Below are 22,902 nucleotides of genomic sequence, written 5' to 3'. Positions count from 1 at the left end.
AGCACAGCAGTTTATAGCACTCAGAAAGAACGTGTTGCTGTTTCTTCTCCTAACATGTACTCCTCCATATTGTGTCAAGGTGGCATATTGCTTAAATGTGCAAATTTTGTCATTATACAACTGCCAATTTTGAGGAAAGCCAAAAAGGGTGAGATTACTATATTACACAGATGGTCTGAATCTGATAAAGTGGCGTTAACACTGTTCACTCGCAATAGATCACTAATAATCTTAATCTTTTAGGTTAAATGTGATGTCCTCTCTATTTTGTGCATTGAAGAGGGATGCTCTGTGCAAGAAAGAGAAAAAATAAGGGAGGGCAGAAGACACTCTAGATGTGCACTGACCTTGTCTAGATAATGGCTTAAATGTACAAATGGATGGGCAGTCTGCACTGCAATGTTGGAGAAGAATGGCGGTATGACGTAAAGTACTAAGATACAAAATAAGTACAGTCTCCTGAAAGAAAAAAAGGTTTTATTGTAGAATGTCCTTGCAGATATGCACACAAACCATATAACCCAGTAGTGTGTGTGCGTGTGTGTCTGAATCTAACTGAAATTAAAATGTCACCGTGTGTTTTAATCAAGGGCGTAGTTGGGAATCCGTTCAAATTGTAACAACTAAATTTTTTTCTCCTACTGAGATTTAATACTTAATGTCATTTATAAATCCAAGCAGTTGACTTTTGTGGTCTTTCAATAACAGCACAAAAGGGATGTTTGGCGGTGTTGTGTCGGTCATCGAATGACATACTTGACATACAACTTCCTCCATAAAAAGATTACTGTCTCTTCTGGATGCAGCCTTTCCCCCATTAAGGACTCTAATTTAGAACAGAGCAGAGCTTCGTGACATTTTCCTGAGGTTAAGACGGTTAACCTAACCTTTGGGAGATATTTAGGTGACATCTTGGCATATCAAACGTGCTGTATTTGTCAATTTAGTTGATGGCAGTTGAAGTCAAGATACATCGCTGTAATCACTCATTCCCTTTAGCATCACGGCATCCATTATCTGAAACTAACTGACGGGTGTCTCAAAGCTTAAAATGCAGAAAGACTAATACGTGATTGAAACACCCCATATGGAAAAGATATAGATACATTTTGCTAAGTTTTTACGTGTTTTGTCTGAAACTTGTAAGTAATATATATGACAGTCAAACCAAGAACAAGATCCTTAGTAAATTTGTGTAAAATCAAACTTATATAATTTGGGAACCTATAAGTACTATATATGACAGTAGATCCACATACAATATCCTTAGTAGATATGTGTAATATCAAACTTATATGAGTTGGGCAATCATTAGTGAAACCAAAAGCTTGCAAGTGTTGTATTAAAACCTTACAAGACATATGTAAGATGCCACATATATGAAACATACAAATAAAAAAAATAACAATCTTCTTATAAAATTACAATGAAAATTACATTAGATGACCAAATGAGTTTTGGGTATTTTTTTTAAACATTTTATGACACTTCCCAAACCCAGGTTTTTAGCTCACACCTTCTTCTGTCTCAAATTATTAATTTTCCGAAAATGATCACATGGGGAATATTTGTTGTTATTTTGAATTTTATGATACATTTTATCCAATAAAATAGGCAAAACACATTTTTATTCGCACAGATTTTCTTTTAAAGTTCTGTATGCAGCAAATTTTCAAAATTGTGTATTCAATATCAAGCAAAATAAAAATGAGATTAAAAAAACCACTCCCTCCTTTCTTGCTGTAGAAAGATTTTAATTTTTCACAAAATTAGCAAATGACATTACACAAGTTGCATATTTACTTAAAATTCAGAAAAGTGGCAATGGATTTTTTTTCTTTTTACATGACCCAACTGACCCAAGTTGATTAAGATGCAACTTTAAGTTGTTTTGCACTTGTCTCTTTTTGGACGTTACATTGAAATACATACAAGTTGATGACATGCATTGCAAAGGTATCAAAGAAGAATAAATGTATTTGTCATTCTGATATATGCCATTTCATCATAGTTACATTGGTAATAGATTTGTGTTTCTCACCTTAAAGTTAAAGAACGTACAGTTCAGTCACAGTACAATTACACTCAATTACAGTAACAGTAATAGCAATTAGTTACTTTCCAGCTCAGCGACCCTAAATTAATAGGTGACCATCTTCACATTTAGTTCACAATCATTCATTTACAATAATATGTCTTCAGCAGCCGACACACAAACGAGCTGGATTGTGGACACTGAATATACATACATGGTCCAACTACCTGAGTAGTGTTTATGGCTTTGTGAAAGCCTGTGGGAAAGTGCACCGTTGACATGTAGCTCAGTGGAGTTTTGATAAGAGAACCTCTGGCTAACTTCTGCACTGTGCATTTACCATAGTTCCCTATGGCATATAAACACTGATCACCAATGTCAATAAAGTGGGAGACTCTAAAAATACTCCCATCCTTCAAAAGCACAATAGAGTTGTTTCTTTGTTTTGTTTTGCTGTAGGTATGACCATGTACAACTTCTGCATTTACAGCAATTCTCTTGTAGTAATTCACCACATAGTTTGTGGGAACCTGTTTCACTGTGTGGAGGGCAGCTTGATCACCAACAGATATTAATCTTACATTTGGTGGACCAAGGGCAGTCACCTCAGCAAACTTTGCAAACTTCTTGACATGATGCTTTTCGGTTCTCATTTCATTACAGAAATCTTTAACCTCTGCTGGTGCATTTGTTAGGAATTGTTTTGCTAAACGGGGAAAAGCACGGGACAACATCACTCGTTTGCATATTTGTTGTGGTACAGCTTGACTACTTTTTACTTGTTTCAGTAGGTATCCATTGAAAGCTTCAAACATAAAGGCTGAGTGGGCCCACAATGGACCCCAATGCACAACACTTTGGCTTAAATGCAGAAGTGAATGAACATTGAATGTCATGTGCTCTTCCCCATACAGCGCTTGCACACCTCCAACAAAGTACACTAATGCGTCATGGGCGTGATTTATCTGCTCTGTACTTAATTCAGATCCCAACAGAATGCTTATGCCCTCTATCAGTAACGCCCAATGAGAGTGATACTTCTGTGGAAGTATGCCTTTCAGAACTGGCAAGCTATAATACAGAAGCCAGTGTTGCCACTCGTGGGCTTTCCAGAACTTGCGTTCAGTGAGAGATCTTGGAACTCGAGCAACAATACCTGGTGGTTTTATAGACAAGAGGTGTCTGTCCATGATTGCTGTTTGTGTGCCAATGTACCATGGCTCAGAATAGCTCTTAGAATCGATCCATAAAGTCGCCATTTGTCTACACACGCCAAGCAACACACAGTGCATATAGTCAGGGACCATCCCATTGATTAGATCAAACTTTGCTAAATCTACAATAGCAGATGGGCCCTTTATGCCCAATATAGTCTTCCCTTCTCTTTCAGCAATTTGTCCTATTTCTACTGTGGTTTTGTGATTTCTGTCACTTGGTTTTTCAGCTGAACATGTGTAAACTCTTGAGTTTCCTTGTCCTTTCCTCATTTGCACCCCAGGGTGAAGGCAGACTCCACAGCCATATTCACCATTAAATTGCTTAAAATTCTGTAGTAAAGGCCTTGCTACTGCATCACACACACAGCACAATGGGTGCACCTTCACATTTCTCCATGACTGATCAATAGGATGATGCCACTTAAAACCAGTTTTTGAAAGATTGGCACATTCCTCCACAAATGGTTTGAAGAAACAGGTCATGTCTGGCTTTTTGGAACCGAACCACAAAGCACATAAAAGTACATGCTTATCTCTGCACTGAGGGGGTATCTCATTAACACAACACAGTATTGGCCAAATACTAAATTTAGAGGACTGAAAGACTGGTACACCATCACAATTAAATGTAAGGGAAAGGAAATCCACTTCACTGTTTGACTGCAAGGCCTGATATAAGGTGCCATCACATATATCATTTATTACTTCTCTACTACTGTCATCAGCAGGAAAACAGAGATCATGCATACCCTGATTCTCAAGAATATCTTTCAGTTGGCCCTTTAATGGAATACTGATAAAGAAATGTCCTTCGTGTAAACTGGCTTTTACTGTTATGGATGAGGAACATGACACGCATGTAAGTGTTTCTTCTTGTGACTGTGAAGTGCCAAGGTACTTAGTACATACGCTGCAGTAATGATGGTGTTCAAATTGATCTACAATACCAGCTAATGGTTTCCCCAAAAAATACTTGCTTGCTGGAATTGCACTTGTCCCAGCAGAATGTAACTTTAAAAGTTTCAGCAGGTCTTCCATCAATACACCTGTAGTGTTGTGTCTCAATGCAAAGGAGAGAATCGAGATGCAACTTTGCTCTTCCGTTAGTCCTTGGGTGTGGACATCATCTATTGCTTGAGGTACATTGTCCTAAAATTTCAGAAAAAGAAGCGTTTTATTAAAACTTATCAGGTTCTGTGTTTTTATTTTTCCACTACATAACCTTGTTTTGGTGTACAGCACTTAGCACAAAAAAATTTAATGGAATTCACAACACATGAAGAATCAAAAAAGAGGAAGGACAGAAAGTGTCGGTACACTTACATGAACTGCGGAAATGAATGTGTGAATGTTGTTATTGCATTGGTTGTCTTGTGATACTTTATTTTCATACCAAATTATGTAATAAACTTCATAAATGTGTGCACTGTAGTTTTGTCTCACCTGTGTTGATGTGAAAGGCTCTGCTCTCTGCTCTTCGCTTTGGCTGGGATCTTCATCAATTTCCTAAAAAGAACACAAATCCATTATTTATCAATAAGATAAGATAAAGAGGGAGAGGGATGGGGTATGGGAGGTGACAGATATAGTAGCTGTAGTTTGAGAGAGGGTGTGTGCGAGAGAGAGAGGGAGGGAGAGAGAACAGTGTTTAATACTGTAGTTTTGTCTCACCTGTGTTGATGTGAAAGGCTCTGCTCTCTGCTCTTCGCTTTGGCTGGGATCTTCATCAATTTCCTAAAAGAACACAAATCCATTATTTATCAATAAGATAAGATAAAGAGGGAGAGGGATGGGGTATGGGAGGTGACAGATATAGTAGCTGTAGTTTGAGAGAGGGGTGTGTGCGAGAGAGAGAGGGAGGGAGAGAGAACAGTGTTTAATACTGTAGTTTTGTCTCACCTGTGTTGATGTGAAAGGCTCTGCTCTCTGCTCTTCGCTTTGGCTGGCATCCTCATCAATTTCCTAAAAAGAACACAAGTCCATTATTCATCAAAAATATAAAAAAAGGAGGGAGAGACATGGGGTATGGGAGGAGACAGATATAGTAGCTGTAGTTTGAGAGAGGAGAGAGAGAGAGAGCATTGTATAATACTGTAGTTTTGTCTCACCTGTGTTAATGTGAAAGGCTCTGCTCTCTGCTCTTCGCTTTGGCTGGCATCCTCATCAATTTCCTAAAAAGAACACAAGTCCATTATTCATCAAAAATATAAAAAAGGAGGGAGAGACATGGGTATAGGAGGAGACAGATATAGTAGCTGTAGTTTAAGAGTGTGTGTGTGTGCGAGAGAGAGAGAGAGAGAGAGAGAGAGAGAGAGAGAGAGAGAACATTGTTTAATACTGTAGTTTTTGTCTCACCTGTGTTAATGTGAAAGGCTCTGCTCTCTGCTCTTCGCTTTGGCTGGCATCCTCAATCAATTTCCTAAAAAGAACACAAGTCCATTATTCATCAAAAATATAAAAAAGGAGGGAGAGACATGGGGTATAGGAGGAGACAGATATAGTAGCTGTAGTTTAAGAGTGTGTGTGTGTGCGAGAGAGAGAGAGAGAGAGAGAGAGAGAGAGAGAGAGAGAGAGAGAGAGAGAGAGAGAGAGAGAGAGAGAGAGAGAGAGAGAGAGAGAGAGAGAGAGAGAGAGAGAGAGAGAACATTGTTTAATACTGTAGTTTTGTCTCACCTGTGTTGATGTGAAAGGCTCTGCTCTCTGCTCTTCGCTTTGGCTGGCATCTTCATCAATTTCCTAAAAAGAACACAAGTCCATTATTCATCAAAAATATAAAAAAAGGAGAGAGAGAGATGGGGTATGGAGGAGACAGATATAGTAGCTGTAGTTTGAGAGAGGAGAGAGAGAGAGAGCATTGTATAATACTGTAGTTTTGTCTCACCTGTGTTAATGTGAAAGGCTCTGCTCTCTGCTCTTCGCTTTGGCTGGCATCCTCATCAATTTCCTAAAAAGAACACAAGTCCATTATTCATCAAAAATATAAAAAAGGAGGGGGGCGCTGTTGAGCTGGCGATGGAGTAAGACGTGTTTTGTTTGGGCTCCCGTCGAGCATCTTCTTTTTACTTTTTTATCTTAAGTTAACAACCGCGCTGCGCACTGTGGCATCGACCAGTCTGTTTTGAAAATATTTCCGAAGCCGGGTGACGGCCTTCGTTTGAGTGAATGGCGACGAATCTGCGCAAATTCAAGTACACTGGTTCAGCGAACAATAGGCCCGACACCGCCTCGAGCCACACTGCTACTGCCACCCCGGCAAAAACGTCTTCGCCAGGGTCAACTACAACAAAGATGGACACCGAGTCCCTGAAAACGGAGATTCTTCTCTCACTGAAAACTGAAATTTCGGCGGTGATAAAATCAGAAATGCGATGTGCACTTGCTGAAGATTTCGACTTCCTTAAAAGTGAGTTGCAGGCAGTAAAAGCAGAAATAAAAAACAACATGGCGGCGATTAATTCCGAGATCGACCAAATGAAAACCACAATCCAGGACATGGAGACCGGAATGTCAACATGGTCAGACGAGGTGGTGACTTTACAGAGCACGGTAAATAATCTGAAGATGGAGGTGGCAGAGCTCCGAGACAAGTGTGAGGACATGGAAGGGAGAGCGCGGCGGTGCAACATCAGAATACTGGGGGTCCCTGAGACGGCCGGATCGAGCTCCACGACATCGGTCTCGAAGCTGCTGCGAGAAGTACTACAGCTGGATAAAGATGTGCTCGTCGACCGCTCACACAGAAGTCTGGCTCCAAGAAAACCTGGTGAGAAACCGCGAGTAATCGTAGCCAAACTCCACTACTTCCAAGACTGTGTCGAGGTGCTGAGCCGGGCGCGCACCCGTGCTCCACTTCGGTACAACGGAGAGACAGTTGCTATTTTTCCGGACTACACTTCAAAAGTCGCCAAAGCCAGAGCTGCGTTCACCGAGGTTCGAAAGCTACTCCACAACCATCCGACTGTCCGGTTTGGTATACTCTTCCCAGCCCGTCTCCGTGTCACTCATCACGGAGAAGTAAAGGAATTCACCGACGCAGAAAAAGCGATGACCTACGTTAAGAGCCACATCGTTCCTGCAGCAGAGTAGCGTGAGTGAGACTGTTTGACTGTTCAACCTCAGATTCCACCTACTCTGACAATATTATTTTATATCTTTTTACATTCATGGAGAGATAACCAAGCTGGCTGTACCCAGTGGACTGATGTCGTTGTTGCCACTCTGAGGGACTGTTACAGTTTCACCACCTTATATTGTGCAAAAGGGTCAATATTCAAAATGAACCAAAGGCTTGACCAAAGGACCCTTTCTCTCTCCCTTTTTCCTTTTTTGTCATTGCTGATCACCTGTACTCTTGGGCCAAATAGTGTTTTGTTGCTTGGAAATTGCCTTATTGTGTAAAGTTTTGTAAACCTAATATTATATGTTGTGGCTAATCTACAGTGTTGAATTTCTAATGCCTTCTAACTACTAATTGACTCCATAAGAGATGCGGTGTTGAATAGCCTGTTGAGTAGTTTTTTGTTTTCTTTTTCTTTTTTCTCTCTCTTCTTTTCCTACTTGAATGCATAGAAGGCCTTAAAGTGCTATGGTGGCAGTGCACTGGATTGGTCCTTTTGAGGTGTTTGACGGGGGCCTGAACGGCAGGCTCTGCAGAGTTCCCCACCACAAACACTTATGTGTGGATTTGTTCTTGAGGGGTACCATGTTCACCTTGTTTTCCCAGGTGTTGAATGGGATGGGGGGGAGGGATTATACCAGACTTGCTCAAATCTTGGATTTATTTTTTCTATATCTTTCTTTCTTTCAGTTTGCTTAGCCAGATGTGAAATTTCATTACATAACATCTTGTACTCAGTAGGTTATGACTGATCCTACTTCAACCAGAGGGCAGCAGGGACTCTCAGTCAACTTTGTGAGCTGGAACGTAAAGTCACTAAATCACCCAGTTAAGCGTAAAAAGGTATTTACACACCTAAAACGATTGAAAACCGATATTGCATTTCTTCAAGAGACGCACTTGCGCACAACAGACCTGTTTCAAATAAAGAGAGGATGGTCAGGACAGGTTTACCACTCTAATTTCCGCTCAAAGACTAGGGGGGCAGCCATCCTAATTGATAAAAATATACCATTTACAATGACTAACGTTGACTCAGATCCTGCAGGGCGCTACATTATTGTGACGGGGCAACTTTTCTCACTTCCAGTCATCCTGGCCAACATTTATGCACCAAACTGGGACAATCCAGCATTCTTCTCAAGCTTTTTTTCTCGCTTACCAGACCTGACGTCACACCACCTTATCCTTGGTGGCGATATAAATTGTGTACTGTCCCCGGCCTTAGATCGCAGCTCCTCCAAAAAGATCTCTTTGTCTAAATCAGCACGCACTATCCAGCTTTTTCTTGAAACATACGGTGTAGCGGATGTGTGGCGGTTCCGTAACCCCACTTCTAGAGCATACTCCTTTTACTCCCCAGTCCATAAGAGTTACTCTCGTATAGATAATTTTTTCCTTGATAAAAGACTTCTCTCCTCTGTAACTAAGTGTGATTATGAAGCCATAGTCATTTCAGATCATGGTCCTTTAACCATAAAAATCCGCATTCCTAACACACAGTATGGCTACCGTCCTTGGAGACTTAATCCTCTTCTCCTATCAGAAGAACCTTTTATCAATTTTATTTCATCTGAAATAAAACTATTTCTTGACATTAATCAAACGCCAGGAATGTCTTGTTCAACCATATGGGAGTCTCTAAAGGCATACCTACGGGGCCAGATCATTTCTTACTGTGCGAATAAAACAAAAACAAACACAGCACGCCTTAAAGAACTAACAGATCAGATAATGGAGCTAGATACATTATACAGTCATCAACTATCTGCTGACATAATGAAAAGGCGTCTATCTTTGCAGACTGAATTTGATATCTTATCAACACAGCAGGCTGAATACCTCCTCTCAAAGTCGCGACACGGGTGCTACGAGCATGGGGAAAAAATTGGCCGAGCTCTCGCTCATCAGTTACGACAAAGAACTGCCAATCAGACTATACCAGCAATTAATGATGAACAGGGTCTGAAGACTACAGATAGCCTCAAAATTAACTCATGTTTTAAAAATTTCTACCAATCACTATACACATCAGATCTGTCGACAACACCCTCAGCGACAAAGGATTTCTTAAGTCCCTTGCATGTTCCATCCGTGGACCCAAACATAGCTGATGCATTAGAGAAGGACCTCTCGCCTCTGGAGATAATATCTGCGATAAGATCTATGCAAAGCGGCAAGTCCCCAGGGCCGGATGGCTATCCGACAGATTTTTTCAAAAAATTCTCAGACCAACTTGCCCCCTTACTACTGTCAGTGTTTGAAGAATCACTCTCACTTAAGACCTTACCTCCGACCATGCGCCAAGCAGTTATCTCAGTAATCCTTAAAAAAGGGAAAAACCCTCTGGAGTGCAATTCATTTCGCCCAATTTCTTTACTAAACACTGATGCAAAAGTACTTGCCAAAGTTCTGGCGCGTCGACTGGAGGGTGTTCTTCCTTCAATTATATCACCTGACCAAACAGGTTTTATAAAGAATCGTTACCCCTTTTTCAATATTAGACGCCTTTTTAACATCCTTTATAGCCCCTCTCCACCTGGCATGTCAGAGGTAATTCTCTCACTGGATGCTGAAAAGGCATTTGACCGGGTGGAGTGGGGCTACCTTTTCAGCACACTTGAGAGATTTGGTTTCGGCCGGAAGTTCATATCATGGATCAGATTGTTATACACATCTCCATTGGCTGCTGTTCGTACTAATAATAATCTGTCCCCCTTTTTCGAGCTTAAACGTGGTACAAGACAGGGATGCCCCCTGTCACCGCTCCTTTTTGCAGTCGCAGTGGAACCACTGGCTCTAGCCCTGAGGCAAAATGCTGACATCAAAGGAATTCAACGAGCAGGAGAGGAGCATAAAGTCTCACTTTATGCTGATGACATGCTACTTTATTTATCACAACCGCTTTCGAGTCTTCCTAAGCTAATGGTTCTGCTAACAGAATTTGGCAAATTATCTGGATACAGGGTCAATATTCAGAAAAGCGAGCTGATGCCTGTTGGTACTAGTAACAGTGAGACATCCTTAAATTCACTTCCCTTCAAAATTAGCCCTAAAAAATTTAAATACCTCGGCATATGGATTACAGATAAACATAAAGAGCTTTATGCTGCTAACTATCAGCCCTTACTGTCAAATTTGAATCAAGATATCGAACGATGGGATCCCCTGCCTCTCTCTTTGGGTGGAAGAATTAATGTAGTAAAGATGAATATACTGCCCAAGTTTTTATATGTATTTCAGTGTCTTCCGGTTTTTTTAACCAAGTCTTTTTTCATCAAACTGAACAATCAGATATCAAGTTTTATTTGGAACAAAAAAACACCCCGAATAAAGAGAAGTGTGCTTCAGAGACCTCGCTCAGGGGGAGGGATGGCGCTTCCCAACTTCTTGTATTACTACTGGGCGGTCAACATTAGAGTATTGTTATATTGGCTGGGTAATGATAATGATAATACGGACAATGAATGGCTAAATTTGGAGAGGGCATCTGTAAACCCCACTTCTTTAAGAGCCTTACTATGTTCTAAGCTGCCGTTTACACAGTCCATCACTGACTTTACTTCTAACCCGGTTGTTTTACATTCGGTCAAGATCTGGAACCAGTTTAGAAGATCCTTCTCGCTGACAGATCTTTCTCAGGCCACACCAATCGCAAAAAATCATATGTTTGCCCCATCATTGATAGATGATGTCTTTAATGGATGGTCCAGAAGAGGTATTATTTCACTGTCCGATCTGTATATTGACAGTAATTTCGCCTCCTTTGAGCAGTTGGTACAAAAATATCATATTCCCAAATCACACTTCTATAGATACTTACAGCTTCGGAATTTTGCATTCTCAAACCTAGAATGTTTTCCATTATGTCCCCCAACTAGCCTCTTAGACTCAATTTTTGATTGTAAGCTAGTAAGAAAGCAAACTATTAGCACAATATACAAGATTTTGTATTCTCATAACATGACACCTCTAGACCTCCTTAAAAACAAATGGGAGACTGATTTAAATGAAACAATTGCAGATGACACCTGGCACAAAATAATACAGGGAATTTTCTCTTCCTCCATCTGTCTCAGACATGCTGTTATTCAATTCAAAGTAGTACACCGTTTGCACTGGTCTAAAGTCAGACTTTCTAAGATCAAAGCTGACATAGACCCCACTTGTGATCGATGCCGTCGGGACCCAGCTACTTTGTTACACATGTTCTGGGCATGTCCGAAGCTGGGCACTTTCTGGCAGTCCATATTTGAAACCTTCTCTAAGATTTTTGGGAAAGTGCTTGCGCCGACTCCACTCATTGCACTTTTTGGTGTAGCTCAGGCGGGCCCCCCTCTTGAGATGTGGGAAAGAACTATGCTGGCTTTCTGCACTCTGCTGGCTAGGAGACTGATATTATTGAAATGGAAAGACCCAGCACCTCCAACATACAGTCACTGGATCAGGGAAACTATGCACCATATCAAGTTGGAGAAGATCAGATACACAATCAGGGGGTCTACTAGAACATTTTATAATATCTGGCAGCCTTTCCTAATGTTTGTTGAAGATATGGAGGCTGATAACTTAACACTGTAAACCCCTAATGCTGCCCTCAGTCATTTAGATAACTTATTTCATTTATCTGACTTTTTTTTTTTTTCACTTTTTTACTTTTTTCTTCTTCATGTCTGGCTATGTGAACTCAATGTCTTGAACTCTGTATCATACGTTGATAATACTCTAGGTCTGGTGTCTGAGGGAGAAGGGGATGGGCTGGGAATGGGGGATTTATTTTTCTTGTCCTGCTCTGTTGGACCTGTGTTAATTGTAAACTGTAAAAGCAAAATAAAAAAGACCTTGATCAAAAAAAAAAATATAAAAAAGGAGGGAGAGACATGGGGTATAGGAGGAGACAGATATAGTAGCTGTAGTTTAAGAGTGTGTGTGTGTGCGAGAGAGAGAGAGAGAGAGAGAGAGAGAGAGAGAGAGAGAGAGAACATTGTTTAATACTGTAGTTTTGTCTCACCTGTGTTGATGTGAAAGGCTCTGCTCTCTGCTCTTCGCTTTGGCTGGCATCTTCATCAATTTCCTAAAAAGAACACAAGTCCATTATTCATCAAAAATATAAAAAAAGGAGGGAGAGAGATGGGGTATGGGAGGAGACAGATATAGTCGCTGTAGTTTGAGAGAGGAGAGAGAGAGAGAGCATTGTATAATACTGTAGTTTTGTCTCACCTGTGTTAATGTGAAAGGCTCTGCTCTCTGCTCTTCGCTTTGGCTGGCATCCTCATCAATTTCCTAAAAAGAACACAAGTCCATTATTCATCAAAAATATAAAAAAGGAGGGAGAGACATGGGGTATAGGAGGAGACAGATATAGTAGCTGTAGTTTAAGAGTGTGTGTGTGTGCGAGAGAGAGAGAGAGAGAGAGAGAGAGAGAGAGAGAGAGAACATTGTTTAATACTGTAGTTTTGTCTCACCTGTGTTGATGTGAAAGGCTCTGCTCTCTGCTCTTCGCTTTGGCTGGCATCTTCATCAATTTCCTAAAAAGAACACAAGTCCATTATTCATCAAAAATATAAAAAAAGGAGGGAGAGAGATGGGGTATGGGAGGAGACAGATATAGTAGCTGTAGTTTGAGAGAGGAGAGAGAGAGAGAGCATTGTATAATACTGTAGTTTTGTCTCACCTGTGTTAATGTGAAAGGCTCTGCTCTCTGCTCTTCGCTTTGGCTGGCACCTTCATCAATTTCCTAAAAAGAACACAAGTCTATTATTAATCAAAAAGATAAAAAGGGGGAGAGATGGGGTAAGGGCAGGAGACACAGAGATAGTCCTTGTTACAATAATATTGTAAGGTTAGTGAGAGAAAGAGAGAGAATATTTACTGTAACAAGTTCAACTCAAATATACATTCATGCATACATCTATATGATACTGTATGCAATACATATCAATCTTAATCTTGTATGAATGTTCATATTACGGTTATTGTGTACTGTCCAAATATTAGACAACTTGTATTTTGATGCTTTGTTTGGCAACATTGTTGTTAAAACGTTCATGCAAGTAAAGCCTTTTGAATTTTACTGAATTCACTTTACGAGGTGAATAGAGCTGACTAACAGTAGTTGCTGTAAATGCTGTAACGTTACCGATCGTTTCAACATGATGGTACATCAGCCTTAAGGTCTGTAAACACCAGGTACATTATAAATAAACAACATGAAAAACACCTATGCCAGCTGTGCACATTTTGGTGAAGCTAACATTATCCTTTCAGATTCGCAACTGTTGCAGTATGTCCACACATGTCAGGGCTTGAATGATATTGTGTATGGCAGGCTATAAGTAAAATAATATCTTATAAAGTTACATAACTGTTGAAATGTATACCTTAAGCTCCTAAAACCGAGAGGACAAGAACCGGGCTGCACTTACATGTCGTTGAGCAGTGTGTTTTTCAATGTCAGTCAAAGTTCTGTTGATTTTCCTAAGGAAACAGTCGACAGTAACGTTAACTGTAATTATTAATTACACCAGCATTAAAAAAATAAACGTAGCACAAACCTTTTTTTCCATCTTGTCAAAGTACGTCTTGGAACGTTTTCTCTCAACCAATCTTTTTCTTTCGTGTTGAGAGTAACGTTGTGTTTTCTTTTCGACATAGCTATTACTGTAACTGTCTTGTAACGTAGCTAACGTTAGTCAACTAGACTGGGCAAGCAACGCTATCTCACGCAAATGTCCTCAGCATCCATGCTATAACCTAAACACGCCGTAACCAGTTTTACCGCTCGCAAGCTTCCGGTATCTATACATTCAGTGGCGGGATTGTACGGTGCCCGGGAAGGGACACTGTGCGAGATCTCGCGAGACCTCCCAAACCAACGGTACATCTTTGAATGAAGACGAACGGCGGTACTTGACGGCGGCCACCCAGATTTTGCTTCTACGCAGTTGGGTGAATTTAGAGGTATGTGAATTAACGTATGTTTTTAAATGTGTTTGCTTAAATTCGACTTATTCATGTAACAGTTGATTTTCTGTCTGGCTAAAGTTAATTCATTTTCAGCGTTCATTTAGCTAGCTAATTTAACAGTCACTTAGCTAACTTTAACCTTAACCGTTAACATTACCCAAAGTGGCGCATTTTGGAAGGTAACGTAACATAATGTTAACATAAATTAGCTCTAATAGGATTTCTATGATAGGCTAATAACACAAATGAAACCTAAAACCCTCATTATGTTTGCAGGAATAGATAAAGTTACGTTAACTAACCAAGGATTACAATATTCTGTCATTGGAGAGCGAAAATTATAATTAAACGTTAAGGTTGCAAGTGATCGGGACTGTTCAGCTGTTATCTAGATTCATTTTTCCAATGGAATTTTCAATTTACAAGACAGAATCATGGGAAATGAATAGATTACAATGGGTAGGCTTATCATTCTAAGCATATAATACATAATTTTCTATTTGCTGCAATATAACAGAACATTTGTTTTTGATCCTAAACTTAAAATGTAACTTATCCCGATCAGTAAATAGAATAATTATTTATATTATATATATACTATATCTGGTTGCACAGCCTCTGGCCAAAGTAACCATAATCAAGAACATCTTGTAGCCAGTGATGTGTTTCCTGCAGCTCTCTATTGTCTGTTATAGCAAACACCAGACCCACTTGACCCTCTCTGGTTGGTTGTAGGCTGTGGAGGCTCCTTTCAGATAGGGCTGGGCTGTATGAAAGAAGTAAAAATCACAATAATCATCAGGACTTTTCAATATCAATATACTGTACATCACAATATGTGCTCACCTATGTGAAATTAAGATTTATGTCACATTTATCTGCGTGGTAATGTAAAGTGTGGTTTAAAACCAAAAATGCAATTTTCAGTTAAATTCCTTCAAATATTTCAGATCAAATTAAGGTAGAAATTATGGTTAATATGTGCTTGGTGTTATCAATTTAGATAACAGAATGGTATATCACGATATATAATGACATTTGTCTTAAATTTAATTCTGAGTGGCATCAAAAAAACTTTAATATAACTAGCCTAAACCTGCAGATACCTGAAGTTTTTTTTTGTCCAAAAAAGGCTGTTAAGGTTATTCATATTTTCTGTCTACTCTATTTATTGATTGCTAAGCTAAGGACACATGGAGAGGAAGTTTGCCGTGGTGCAGTGGAGTGAAGGGGAGGATTTTGGAAAGCTCAGCGAGATAAAAACTGATGCCATAAGGGGGTATGATGATTCCAAGATGGACCACGATGGGAATCCCATTTCCAACTATTCAACTGTCATTGAATGGCGCCATGGGAAGAAACAACGAGGAGGGTGGCCTCACTACAGAGGCATCGTCATCTTTGTTAGTGGTAAGATAGAGTTACTATGGCTTTGATTGCAGATTGTCCTCTTTAATTTACAGCATTTCAAAAGAATTTGTTAGTTGTTCAAACATGAATAGGGCGAGATTCAGCCTGTTTTAGCTCATGTGTTAACTTTCATTGCCAGTTGACAGAAGACTTTCTCGCATTTGTTGTGTTGTATAAATGATAAATGGATTTGGAATGTTATTGGTGGAATGTGTCCACAGCAATAAAACTGTTTAAGTACAAACTTCAAACATTCAAAGAAGTCAACCCATGTTTTAAAATGTAATTTGGTCAAACAGAGCTCATACTTTTGTTGTAACAGTTTTGTCACCATTTCATCATGTATACCGAACTACAAATGCAAGAAAGTTGTTAGTTGGCAGTGAAAACTTGTTTCAGAAACATGCAATCATCTACAAGTTAACCTGACTAAAAGTTAATGCATAAGCACAACTAATACATGGTTGATTCCTTAGTTATACCCATTGTGCTCTACACAAACACAAGTACTGTGTTGTTTTGCTGAAAGTGTCCTAACATATCAGTATATCAACTGACAATCATGTCACTTGACATGGCCTCTGTCAATTTGACATTGAAGGTGACATAATAATACTTTGACTGTTGACACCAGGTGGAACAAACCTTTTTGAATGGTAACGTATGATTGTGTCAGGTGTCATGTTTGCCTATTGCATAACCCCTTCAAATGAAATGCACATAGGAGCAAACATCACCATCTTGAAGTATATTTTCAGTATTAGTGTTATGAAAAAGTGATCTGCCATTTGAGTATAACTAGGGTATGTCTTTTTCTTTCCTTCTTTAGCCACTCGTTTTGAGACAACTCGTAAACTTAACTCACTGCTAAAGGAAGACGAACCTGCAGAGCTGGCAAAGAGGGTGTCAGTGGCCCCCCAAAAATATGGGGATGATTCGGAAGGCTCAACCGATACTGAGACTCAGTCATTGCAAGTTAAGGTGATGTGAATTTACTTTAGCTCCTGTGTATTGACCATATTTCCCAGTGGTAACGTAAAAAGAATGTGTAAGGGGTTGGCACTACTGTGTAATAGGCATTACATCTAGCTAGAAAAGAAAATATGTAAAGATTACTGATTCTTGATGTTGATTCTGTTGTACAGTATGGCTGGTCAACTCCAGCGTAAACCATGTTTGTCTTTTGGTTTTCTATCTGATGATTCTATTTTTTTCTCTTGACACCCAGAGGTCAAAGGTTCCCACGAGGACAGACCCCGCAGACGAGTTTCTTAAGCAATATGGTCAATCACAGCCTTCTCCAGATAATCATAACAATCAGAGGAAGACTGCAGTTGAATTAAAGCAGGAGATCAAGGACCTAAAAGCAGAAAATGCTAAATTGAAGGAGATGGTTCTTCGAGGTATCATGATATCAATAATTTAACCATTAGACAACTATTACACTTTTTTTCTAAATGACTGTAGGCTGAATTGACTGTGTTGTAGGCTAGTTTGGCCTAAAGAAGAGGGTTGATAACTAATTGTTTTTTTTGATATACTATGTCTAGATGTGCCAGGACTCCTACAGAGCATGAGGAATATAATTGATTCGGCTGCATCTCCTGAGAGATCCAGGTTGGAGCTTAACACACCACCGCTGGTCCTCCCAGGTTCTCCGCAGTCCGGGTCCAGTTGTCCATCTGCCACTTCACTGCTGTCCGTACCCAGATCTACGGTGTCCAGTTCCAGGTCTGCATCTGTCACTCCATCACTGACTGTCTCCCAGTCTTCTAAGGTAATTGTTTTATAAAGAATAAATAAATACACCACATAAAATAGACCTTTTAATGATTATGGCAGATCTAATCTGCTTTTATGTCTAAAATCTGTTGGGCTGAACAAATCATACATTTTCTAACTTTAAATGCTTACCTTGTGTCCTTGTCTAAACAGGTTGAGATCCATCCTGGGACCGGAGTCATGGTTGAGAGACTGGCATGGGCCTATGCCCTCAATGCAAATTCGGCCTCAGTATTTGTAAGACATCTGCTCACCGCAGTCTTCCCGGTAGAAGTACTGCTAGTGAGCAATCTTCGGGGCAACAAACGAGGCAGAGGAGATGCTCGTCTACCGCTGGACAAAAATAAATTGGATGCCATTTACAGTACGTTTTCAGGTTTTCATGGTCATATATTTGTCATTTTACAACACAGGGTTGCAAAACAAAATGAACTGTAACCCCTTCATACACAGTACAAATATACAGATAATTGAATTTGGAATGAAAATAGATTAAAACAATATATACAGTTAATTATATAGCCTATATCTACATACGTATATACACCTCAGATTCAATAGGTGTTTCCCCAATAGTCTCTGCTTTTGTGTCTGATTTCATCCTACTGTACTAAGCTTTTGCATTCTTGTTTTTGTTTGTTTTTGTTTATATGTAGGTGCAACTCTTGAGAGGTGGCCAGGGACCCAGCTCTCCAGCATTGGAAGCACGATCAACGCCAAGATTACGGAGCTCCGGTCAAAAAGTAAAAACGTTGCTGTGTCCGCAGCTCTCCATTAAACTGTTTTGTTTGCTGTAAGTTTTACACAAGTGTATCACATAGGCCTTGGCCCTGAGCAAATACTGGTACTGACTACTGTCTGCTGGAAGCATGTGTGGCACTTTAACCATACTACGCACTGCTTAGTGCTTGTTTAGTGAAGCATGCTAAACAGTAGGCAGTACTAGCATTTGCTCAGAGATCTTTGCCAAGGTTCAACCTTAGCTCTATCTGGGTTAGGGTCGAGTGTGAAAAACGCCTGCAGTTGTTGCAGATGTTCGCTGTCTCTGAGGCGCAGCTCTGAATGACAGCCAGCACCGTCATTTGACATCACTGGAGGCAGAACAACAGATTTTGCAGCTGCGCACCAGAGACACAGAGAACATCCTCAACAACTGCAGATTTTTTTTAACATTATATCCCTAACCTCGGATAGATAGAGGTAAAATTGATTTCCCTTTAAGCCCTGTTTTTCCTTTCTTTGGATGTGAAGAGGCAAATCAGTTAGATGTGTACACCTGTTTGTAATGACAACAATTAGTTTAGGGTGACACTGTTCCCATATTAGTAGTAGTAGTAGAATAAGCATTTGCTCTTCATGTATGTATGCAGGCATGACACGTGTTAAATATCATAACTAATTGAGAGTCATATTTCTATCTTGCCACTAGTTCATTCAAAGAATATCTTTGAAAACACGATCTTTCCTAAGATTAGAGTTTACTGCTGTTTGTTTACTGCTGTCGGCACTGTAATCCCAGCAATGTTCCACTGTTAATAAAGACATGTTTTCAACATAACAGATCTATACAGACTGCATTTATATCACTATATGGTGAAATTAGTTGTTCTGTGCGATGACCAGGCAAACCACGTCTTGCCAGTTTTAAACTTGTTTCATCCAAGACAGTATCAGTATAGGAACATATGAAGTCCTGTCATTTTAATATGTGATTCATATGTTTTTGACTACAGAAACATGTATGAAATGTCATAAATTAATACATAAAAAGCATATATTTGTTATACTGTAATGGAAATTTGCATTGCCAGACATATAAGAATCTAGTTTAAAAAAACATAAAAAAGCATAGTTTACATGACATTAACATACAAAAAATCTATATATGATTTATATATTCATATATAAAAAGTATATGTTTTTATACTGATATGGTGATTTTAATGGACTGACATATGACAGTCTTATAAAAAACATATAAATAAAGCATAGTTTACCTTTAAATTAAATGCACTTTACACACAAAAATCATATATATAATATAATATATTTATATAAAAAAAGCACATGTCTTTATAACTAAGACATGTAATTAAAAAGTACAAACATTATATTGTACACATATGGAAAACATAATTTGCCATGCGCATTCCTTATAAACAATATATGTAATGTTTACTTGATTCATTTTTAATTCTTATAATTATGTTGTATGAGAAAAATGCAAAAGTGGCCACTTTCATGAGTAAATCATAGTATGAGACATATAAGTCTTATAAGACATACAATACATATAAAACATAAACATTTACTATTAGAGGCTATGGGAAAGTCTCATAAGTTTTTTCTATTTCTTTTCCATATGGGCAGGCAACCCACTCCAGTCCTTTTCCAGGAGCCTGTCTGATCCAGGCCATCTCATAGTCACTGAATGTGAATCCAGAGGGTGTACAGGTCAATCTGTGAGATTCTCCAGGCCTTTTAACCACTGGTTCAGATTCTGTCAGAGTCTGACCATCAACACCTGTCAAGGCAAAAAAGATCCACATTTAGTTACGTTCCCAACAACAATGGAAATATTTGAAATAGAAATCAGTGTATATGTTCACCTGCCCAGCAGACAGTTAACAGCAGCAGTCCTGTCCTATAGTCCATCATGTTAAACTGTGTGTTCACTGTTCTCTGTCATCCTCTCTGCAGTCAGATAAGTAGAGGAGGAAGACATCTGAGTTTTGCATTGACTCCTCCTGTGTGTGTGTGTGTGTGTGTGTGTGGGGGGGGGGGGGGGGGGGGGGGGTTGACCATATTTATTACTTTGTTTGTCAGGCTGATGGACTATTATTCACAGTGTTTCTCTTATTTCTATTCCTAAATATAAAATGTATAAACTGTTACTTTAAATACATTTAGGGGGATTCAGTCCCGACTGCTATGTCTTTTTTACTTTCTCATATTTTTTTTCTTTTTGTATGACGATTGCCAGAAGGACACAGTTCATTCTCAATAAATTAAACTAAAGAACCCATTTTCTTAGATAAATGTTTGGAATCTTGTTCTGGACTGAAGTTTGCTGATTATCTGACTGTGTCAGGGTTGGGGTTTTAGAGGGGAAAACTCAGGATAGAGGAGGTGGACCCAAATGCAGTTAAACAGGGGACAAGAGGCAAAATCAGGGGAAAAACAAACGGCGAGCTTTATTAATTAAAAGTTGTCAACAGACAAAGTATCAAAAGAAAGCAAGGCAAAGTAGCAACCAAAAAAGGCAAGACAAAGTACAAACCAAATAGCACAAAGTTCAAATCAAAAGGCAAAACCCAAATCCAAAAACACATACCGTGGGGGAACATGGAACAGACAGGAGCAGGTACAAGAACTGGAGCATGGACACAGAAAGAGGCTGACAAGAACAATGACCAGACAAGGAGTGAAGGGAACACAGAGACTAAATACACAGACACTGATGACAAGACGAGGAACAGGTGAGGTGGACCAACAGGTGAGACAACGAAGGGGAGGAGCACATGAGAACATGAAGGGAACAAAGCAATAGACAAGGGAGCCAGAGGGAAGAACACAGGAAAATACACAGGAGAACTTAAAGGACACATGAGGGCATGGAAAAACAAGACACAAGACAAGATACAAAGACATGGAAATCAAATACAAGAAACCACAAGACAAAACCAGACAAGAACACAACAAACAGATCTACAGTCATGACAGACTGCAATCTGTCGAGTGTTTGACGCAGAATCTGCTTGACTGTGTTTTGTTATTTCAATAAAAACAATGTGTCAGAATCAAACAAAAATGTAAATGTTGTTCATGTTCATGAATCAATGGACAAACAGCAATGACAGAAATGGGTGAAACTGTAATACCTGATATAAAACAATACAACTGAGGGCATAAGACTTGATTCAATAAAAGATACTGCTGCATTTACTCTCTTTTATCATCATGAAATTAGTTTATCTTATATGCATTAAAGACTTGAAAGCACATACAATTTGATGTCTTAAACTATCAATATATTTGTGATCTAATTTAGATCTAAATTAAAGGTTAGACTAGTAATAAGAAGTGTAAGAACTGTAAAATGGGGCAGAAAAGTTTTAATTAAAAAAACTTTAATGCTCCTTAACATGACTTTTATTCATCTAATAACTTTTTAAAAGTTGTACATTGTCTTAACTTCAGAAGTTTCTTGGGAGATCTTGGACGGCCAAACAAATTTGGAATTGAATTTAATATCAAACATTTCAGTTTAGATAAAATAAGAATTCAATATTGAGTCACAACTCTGAATTTCCTGACTGACAGTTACTCAAAAAGCGTGATACTGAGACAAGTGAATGTTTCCAGTGGTGTAAATAGAGGAAGTAGTTTTTGTATGACTCTCCTGTTATTGTCTCTCACTGTGTCTCTTCTGGCACAGTAATACACAGCAGTGTCTTCAGACTGCACATTCTGTCCATTTAGAGTTACTGTGTTCCTGGAAGAGTCTAAATCGATACTGAACTTGTTCTTCAGGGAATCTTTGATGCGTGTGGTCCATCCAACACCTCCAAATATAATCCACTCCAGTCCTTTCCCTGCAGGCTGTCTGATCCAAGCTGTAGCATAGTCGCTAACAGAATAAGAGACCTGACAGGTGATGGTCAGACGTTGACCTGGCTGCACAGTCACAGAGGCTGGCTGTGTTAACTGTTCACACTTCACACCTGTGGAGGAAAACATGTTGAATATTGAATGAGTGTAATAACAGTGAACAGTCAGTGTGCTGTGATCATACTGTCAGTGTCTCTGCCTCAGTGAGACTCACAGGATCCAGCAGCCAGCAGCAGCAGCAGAGCTACAGAGAACATGGTTGGTATTGAAGGTGATCTGATGGGAGCTTCTCTTCTTCTGCTGCAGCTGACAGCATGATATCAAGTCTTTATAGCAGACTGTGAGGAAGTTCACTTTGCATAAATAAGGACAGGATATAAAAGAAGATGTAACTATCCCGTCACTATTGTCAAGACCCTGATTTGTGTCACCATCTACATTATTCAGGGAATGAAGATGACATTTTATATACATATAAGAACAACACTGATCTTCTGACTCTCAGCAAGAAAGCACATTTTGAAAAATGTTACTAAGCAGATTTTGTGATTGTGTTTATGTGGGTGTTTTTGATTTTTGTCTGAGCCTACAAGTCAAACAGTTATGGGATAGAGATTCTCTTATTTTGTAATTCAAGATGAGTGATGCTCCATAATTCTTCTTTGACACCAAAAACAAATGGTAACCTGAGGGATTTTATTCACACATGCCCTCATTTATTTTTTCAATGCACTATTTTTCTGAGGGGATTGCTGTAGCTCAGC

At 39.3% G+C, this 22,902-nt stretch overlaps 2 protein-coding genes and 1 gene segment (V, D, J or C); 1 reads left to right on the top strand and 2 right to left on the bottom strand.

The window, feature by feature from the left end:
* Window positions 1–1,733: 1,733 nt before the first annotated feature.
* Window positions 1,734–14,180, bottom strand: LOC115578123 (uncharacterized). Of its 13 annotated transcripts, XM_030410957.1 has the most exons (13): window positions 13,924–14,180; window positions 13,795–13,846; window positions 13,044–13,106; window positions 12,835–12,897; window positions 12,590–12,652; window positions 12,381–12,443; window positions 6,134–6,196; window positions 5,926–5,988; window positions 5,361–5,423; window positions 5,152–5,214; window positions 4,924–4,986; window positions 4,696–4,758; window positions 1,734–4,401 (listed from the first exon to the last, which is right to left on the bottom strand). In XM_030410957.1, exons 1-13 carry the CDS (start codon window positions 14,019–14,021, stop codon window positions 2,179–2,181), a joined length of 3,003 nt encoding a protein of 1,000 aa, XP_030266817.1. In that variant the 5' UTR covers window positions 14,022–14,180; the 3' UTR covers window positions 1,734–2,178. The 13 variants fall into 13 exon arrangements, with proteins under 13 accessions (XP_030266817.1, XP_030266820.1, XP_030266819.1 ...); XM_030410960.1 differs by lacking the exon at window positions 5,361–5,423; XM_030410959.1 differs by lacking the exon at window positions 12,381–12,443.
* Window positions 14,181–14,197: 17 nt separating this feature from the next.
* Window positions 14,198–18,504, top strand: LOC115578125 (uncharacterized). Its single transcript, XM_030410971.1, has 7 exons — window positions 14,198–14,329; window positions 15,519–15,745; window positions 16,575–16,726; window positions 16,974–17,148; window positions 17,296–17,522; window positions 17,681–17,891; window positions 18,184–18,504. The coding sequence occupies exons 2-7, from the start codon at window positions 15,529–15,531 to the stop codon at window positions 18,303–18,305; spliced, it is 1,104 nt and encodes a 367-aa protein (XP_030266831.1). The 5' UTR covers window positions 14,198–14,329; window positions 15,519–15,528; the 3' UTR covers window positions 18,306–18,504.
* A 1,526-nt stretch (window positions 18,505–20,030) lies between these two features.
* Window positions 20,031–22,395, bottom strand: LOC115578122 (immunoglobulin heavy variable 3-23-like). The segment is given in 3 exon segments: window positions 20,031–20,051; window positions 21,962–22,251; window positions 22,353–22,395. Coding segments are annotated over 3 exon segments (354 nt in total).
* Between the last annotated feature and the right edge of the window lie 507 nt (window positions 22,396–22,902).

This window comes from Sparus aurata, unplaced genomic scaffold (genome assembly GCF_900880675.1).
Source record: "Sparus aurata unplaced genomic scaffold, fSpaAur1.1, whole genome shotgun sequence".
NCBI lineage: Eukaryota > Metazoa > Chordata > Actinopteri > Spariformes > Sparidae > Sparus > Sparus aurata.
Note: the sequence above shows the minus strand (reverse complement) of the source record. Positions and strands in the feature narration are given on the sequence as shown.

Bases quoted from the DNA above. Each gene is read 5' to 3' on its own strand.
- LOC115578123 (XM_030410957.1), bottom strand. From the start codon at position 14,021: ATGTCGAAAAGAAAACACAACGTTACTCTCAACACGAAAGAAAAAGAT. The intron at 12,444-12,589 runs GTGAGACAAAAC...TGTTCTTTTTAG, and splicing joins AGCCTTTCACATTAACACAG to GAAATTGATGAAGATGCCAG. The intron at 6,197-12,380 runs GTGAGACAAAAC...TGTTCTTTTTAG, and splicing joins AGCCTTTCACATCAACACAG to GAAATTGATGAGGATGCCAG.
- LOC115578125 (XM_030410971.1), top strand. From the start codon at position 15,529: ATGGAGAGGAAGTTTGCCGTGGTGCAGTGGAGTGAAGGGGAGGATTTT. The intron at 16,727-16,973 runs GTGATGTGAATT...CTTGACACCCAG, and splicing joins CTCAGTCATTGCAAGTTAAG to AGGTCAAAGGTTCCCACGAG. The intron at 17,523-17,680 runs GTAATTGTTTTA...TTGTCTAAACAG, and splicing joins CTGTCTCCCAGTCTTCTAAG to GTTGAGATCCATCCTGGGAC.